This window comes from Benincasa hispida, chromosome 11 (assembly GCF_009727055.1).
Source record: "Benincasa hispida cultivar B227 chromosome 11, ASM972705v1, whole genome shotgun sequence".
Taxonomy (NCBI): domain Eukaryota; kingdom Viridiplantae; phylum Streptophyta; class Magnoliopsida; order Cucurbitales; family Cucurbitaceae; genus Benincasa; species Benincasa hispida.
This window is the reverse complement of record NC_052359.1, coordinates 2,189,241-2,195,006: the sequence shown is the minus strand read 5'-3', so window position 1 is coordinate 2,195,006 and position 5,766 is coordinate 2,189,241. Positions and strand designations below refer to the sequence as shown.

General features: G+C 31.9%; 1 protein-coding gene across 2 annotated transcripts; it reads right to left on the bottom strand.

Annotated features, from left to right (window-relative positions):
- Positions 1–472: 472 nt before the first annotated feature.
- On the bottom strand, positions 473–4,272 carry LOC120091911 (coiled-coil domain-containing protein 97). Of its 2 annotated transcripts, none has more exons than XM_039050076.1 (4): positions 3,883–4,272; positions 2,376–2,926; positions 1,738–2,022; positions 473–969 (listed from the first exon to the last, which is right to left on the bottom strand). In XM_039050076.1, exons 1-3 carry the CDS (start codon positions 4,082–4,084, stop codon positions 1,750–1,752), a joined length of 1,026 nt encoding a protein of 341 aa, XP_038906004.1. In that variant the 5' UTR covers positions 4,085–4,272; the 3' UTR covers positions 473–969; positions 1,738–1,749. The 2 variants fall into 2 exon arrangements, with proteins under 2 accessions (XP_038906004.1, XP_038906003.1); XM_039050075.1 differs by having other exon boundaries at positions 473–958; positions 3,883–4,271.
- Between the last annotated feature and the right edge of the window lie 1,494 nt (positions 4,273–5,766).

Here is a 5,766-nt window from a genome sequence, read left to right as displayed (position 1 = left end):
AAATGGTACTAAATGAGTTAATATTTTGATTGTATTTTTAAGGGTATATTACCTTCAGTTCAAACTTTAAATATAAAGTTCAAATTTTGTACCAATGGAGAATTCCACCTCACATCCCAATTTAATTATTTTTTTTCCTTTTATGAAGATAATAACAATAATAAAATAAAATAAATCTAAATCTTTAAATTCGAGTTTGTTCTATTTGAAATTTCATTTAAGTGATTAATAAATCTCCAAATTTTCAATTTTGTACCAAACAAATCCATGACAAATTCAATAAATTAATTGATAGATTAGATATAAATTTATATTTTATGTTTTATCAAACTCTAAACTCTCAATTTTGTGGCTAATACATCCATGAATAAAACTAATGAAATAGTAAAAAGTTCATATACTAAATTTATAATTATAGCAAACTAAATACTAAATAAAGATAAATTTCAAAATCTAAAGTTCATGCACTAAATTTATAGTTTAACCTATCATATTTATACAACAATGATCATGACCAGATTGAGAGTTAAAGGCCGATAATGATCTCAATCAATATTCACACATTCCATAAAGAACATGAGTAGAACTACAAGATTTCAGTTGAGCCAGATGCCAATACCAGCAACCCAATTTCTCCATATCAATTTCATAAAAACTCTCTCTATCCATTTGAGTAACCTTTTTTTTCTGTGAGAAATAAAAAGCCAATGGAACTGCAAAAAGCTAATGCCAAACTAATACCTGCAAAGCTAAAGCCAAACTCATGGAGTGTGGCACACAATTATCCCCATACTCCTGGAACCTGCCCTTGCCATTAGGGTTAGCACAAAGGTGATAATCTTACCAGAGTTACGATATCGTTCAGCGGAGTCTTTTAACTGCATTCGTCATCTCATTGCAGATCATCATCATCTCGTTTGCACTTGAATTTCTTCTTATCTTTTTCCAGTTCCGTCATCTGAATAGGAACTGAGAGTTCGTAACAAAAATAACATAAAATATGGTATAAATGTAAGTTTTGACATGTGAAAGAAGTCACAATTGAAAGACTCGTCTGATGTCACCAGAATTTTCTCAATATTTAGTATTTAGTATGATAGGTACTATATTAATAGAAACTAGAAAGTCATCACGACTTGTCTTTGCCCGTGACAAGGGTCTAACAAATTTTATTTTGGTCTTTGTACTTCCAAAATGTCTACGTTAGTCTTAAACTATGATTATATAATAACTATTTGGTACTTGAACTTTCAAGATGTCTTTTAATTTCAACTTTCAAAAAGTAATCATTTTGGTACTCGTCAAATATTTGCTCACACAATACATGTCTCAACCACACTATCATCCCATGTATCCCCGATAAGCATTAATGCATACTTGAATCCACATTATCTATTTGTCAGAAACAAAATAATTGTAAGCACCAAAATTGACAAAAATGGAAAGAACCCTAAAATTCAAAGACAAAAACAAGTATTTAGAAAGATTAAAGACCAAATTAGGAGTGCTCATCTTTCTTTCTGCACTAAAAGTTAAAGTGAGCACCATTCTAAAAGCAGTCTAGTAGGAATTCAAATTCTACTCTCAGATTAAAGGACTTGTCATTATCTATGTATTTCCATGCTTAAAACACTAGGAAGTTTATGAGGTTATAAAATGTAAAAGGCCAGAAAGACATCTAATATACACGTGCCAATTTAACATAAAAGTTTTACAGTCAGATGAAAGGAACTGCACCTTTCATCCCCTCTAATCTTGGTCGAAGTATTTCTCCTCAGCATCATCATTGGCTTCCCTCAGCCAGTGATCATCCAAGGTCTCATCATTGTCTATTTTTGAGTAATCTAAATGCTCATTGTCTTCTCCCAACAAAAACTTCTGATGCATGATGTATGTGAATTGATCCATCTGATCTTGCATATCTGCTTCAGATAAGATTGCTACATGATTGGACCCACCCTCAGCAGCTTGACTATTCCCTGTTGCTGACCTTTCATGATGATCATCCATGGCACTGGTTACCTACAAGTAAAAGCATCAAATATCAAACAACTCACTTCAAGGACAAGCAATCCACAAAGATCACAATATATTCAGATACGTTATTATGATCAATCCACAATGATCAGATATACGAAATATAAATATCTAAAAAAATCTACAAGCATTAAAACCATTTGATATTAGTTAAATAGACAGGACTTGGATTGCAAAAGGAGAAGAGTAATGAACAAGGCAGAATAAGTTAAAAGACTGGTCTATAAACCTATTAAGCAAGCCAATCAGAAGTAGATGTAACTCAAACTAATTCATAAAAAGTTATCTGTGAGGGAAAAAATCGAAGGAAGAGATAGAAAAAGATCACACAAAATTACCTCCATGGAATCAACTCCATTAGCAGGCTTATTATTACCTTTCCTGTCCTCCCCTTCTTCCTCTTTCTCTTCCTCTTCTTCCTCTTCCTCTTCTTCCTCTTCCTCCTCCTCCTCCTCCTCCTCTTCTTCCCCTTGGTTTACATCATTACCTACCAACTCCCTCTCGGCAACACCTAACCTGCGTTGCTCTCCTCTGATCTTAGCAACCAACATTGCTTCCTCTGATCTTCTCATCAGAGTCTCTGACCACCGCTCCCCTGGTCTTGCCATTCCTCTCCCACTTGGATCCTGAAACTTCCCTACATACTCATAATGCAAAAAAGGCTCTCTCTCCCTCATTGCATCCTCCGAGAAGTACTGGCCATCATATATCAATTTATTCAGATATGCCCGTCTCCTATTTTTCACAATAACTGACCTAGTGTGTAATTCATCTGATGTCGGACTCTTTATACTCCGAAGGTGCTTTAAGTGCCAATTGATCTCATAATCATCCTTAAGAGCATCAAACTCATGGAGCTCACTGGATGTCAACTGTGATCCATATCTTTCTACATCAATCGAAGTAAGAGGTGCAACAAATGTTAGAATATCTAAAATGAACAGAAAGAGGCAGCATCCAAGGATTAGAATCAAATTAATTACCAAAAAAAGTTTCGATATGTTATGAATCCAAGACAATTATTTGCCAGAATTTCAGATGACCAACTTCAAATAAAGCCAAATATGTTTTTTTTCCTCATTTCCAGTAGCATAAGGTGTGGAAATCATAGAAGATGTTGAATTCTTTCTTCTTCAAAGCTTAAAAACAATTCAAAAAACCCACAAGAAAATTGCTTCATAAAGATACAATAAAAGTATTAATGCATCAAAGTTTGTTCCTTCCTCTCAACCGTAGAACAATCAGACACACATAAAAAGAAGTTTAAACCACTATTATTTTATAATTGGGATTCATTGCTTCATTCTATAAAATCTCGATTGATAAGCATTTGGTCTTTGAAAATTTTGCTTGTTTGTTGCCTCACCATTTCCTTACAATTGTTTTCATCTTCCTATATAAAGATTCAAATTCTCAGCCAAATTCTAGAATAAAAACAAGTTTTTAAAAAGTAAGACAACAAGTCAAAGAAAAACTCACAAGTGGAAGTAGATATATACACAATTTTCAAAAAACAAACAATTATCAACCAGGCCTAAGTAAATTCTGGAGCTCAATCTTCTCGCGTAACTAATGTCATCTTCTCCACCATTACACTAGGAGCTAAATGGAACCATAGGACTCAGAATTCTGACACTCTCGCCATATCAAATAAGCATAAATGTACTCATTCAAAATATCCTTCGAATTCGATAAATTAAGCTAGGGCTCTTGTAAATTTTCTCCTTCGAAATCGATAAATTAAGCTAGGGCTCTTATAAATTAAAAGGAAGTAATCAACATACAACAGAAATCGATGCCAGAAATTGCAACAATCCAGCGTTAGAGAGAGAGAGAGAGATAAACCAAGAAACACGGCGACATCGCGAGAAAGAAGGTCGAGCAGAATGGCCTTGCGCTGAGACGGATTCGTGGCAGTGGATTGAAGCGCGCGAGGAAAGTAAAGATCTTCCTGCAACGAAAGCCTTTCCGACAAGCAATCCATGGCTTCGCAACTCAATCCTTTCGCGGCCGCTGCCTCCGCCGTCTCCATCGTCGCCAATTCCATCTTCTTCTCTTGCCGCCGTCTCTTCCCCGGTGAGAAATAAACCCTCGGCCGGCTCAGTCGGTGACGAGCAAAGGGATGAAACACGTGAGCAGCACGTGAAAATAGAGTCCGACGAAAATAACGTACTTTCCGTTGTGAGTGTGTTTGGCAAGTCGATTACTGTGCCCCTAGACGGATTGCATTTTAGACAAATTGCAAAAATTATCCCACGCATCCTTGCAATTATATCTATCAACTTTTAATTTTAAAAATTGGATCTTAAAAATTATATAAATATTAAAATCAGGTCAAGTTGGATTTTGTATTTATATTAGTTTAAGAGTTTGATTTTATAATTTGTAGGTTCAATTTTTACTGTAGTATAAGTTTGAGGGTTCATATTTAATACTTATGGAAGTTTAGGAGTCCAACTTTTACAATTAAAAGTTTAAGAATGTAATTACAACAACCATCATATTTCATGAATGTTTTTGTAATTTATCAATAATAATTAAAAATAACGGATTCAATAAAAAAAAATTATATTTTATGGTTTTCAATATGTATTTGGTAGTAGATTTTGAAATTAGATTCTGATTTAAACAATTGTTTCATATTTGTTTGAAGAAATATTTACAAACCATAAAATCAGTTGTAGTTACTTGTCAACCCTCTAAACTATTATTAATTAACTTATAAACTTATTTTACTTTACCATTTTTTTTGTATAATTATTATTTTATAATATTAAATATTTATAATATATTACATAATACATATTTTAATGTTTAAAAAATAATCGAGTTTATAACATGCAATATTATATTTTTAAATATTTTTATTTTTATTTAATATATTTGTGTATTTTAAAATTTAAAATTCAAAATCTGATATATTGAAAACATAAAAATATTGTTTTTCAAAATTTGTATGATTTAGATCATAGAATAGAATTCAAAGCATAGTTTTTAGACAAAATAAATCAACTTGTCTGTCAAATATCGAATTCAATAAATCTGAAAATATAAAATATAATATGAATTTCCAACCAAATAAACTCTCATGTTTTCGATGGTATCAAAAATTGAAATAGACAAGTTATTTTCCTTGAGAAATTTGATTATTTTCTATAAATTGGCAAATTGTTAAAAAAGTTCGCTTTAATTGACTTAAGTTAAATTACAAAGTTGGTACCTATTGAAAAAAGCAATAATTTAGTGGTCTAATTTTAGAATGTAAAATTTAGTTTTTATAGGTTGATAAAATCTCATAAATAGTCTTTATAATTTTATAATATCCTCATAAATAGACTCCACCATATGCGTTATTTATGAAGTTTTATCAAATAGTTAAATTCTATTTTTTTTTTTAATTTATAGGGATCAAAATTTCAATTTAACCTTATTTTTATTTCAAAATAAATGATTCTAAACTTAGAAAAAATGTGGTAATTGTTCGCACGAGATTTCAAGAGAAATTTATTTCGTGGAACTTGAACTTTGTATTTGCATTAATATTGTAGAAAGTGAGTATAATCTCTAATACATAGTATTTTGATACTTTCAAAATAAATTATAATCTTTAAGTTGGTTGATCTTCTTGAACGATTAGCCTTTGGGCTTGTTGATCTTCTTGGATGATCGGCCTTTGGGCTTGTTGATCTTCTTGGATGATCGGCCTTCGGGCTTGTTGATCTTTTTAGA

What these genes read in the sequence shown, in the direction of transcription:
- LOC120091911 (XM_039050076.1), bottom strand. Translation starts at nt 4,084, where the DNA reads ATGGAATTGGCGACGATGGAGACGGCGGAGGCAGCGGCCGCGAAAGGA. An exon ending in CGATGTCGCCGTGTTTCTTG is followed by an intron (nt 2,927 to 3,882) that starts GTTTATCTCTCT and finishes CGATTGATGTAG; the next exon opens with AAAGATATGGATCACAGTTG. An exon ending in ATGGAGTTGATTCCATGGAG is followed by an intron (nt 2,023 to 2,375) that starts GTAATTTTGTGT and finishes TTTTACTTGTAG; the next exon opens with GTAACCAGTGCCATGGATGA.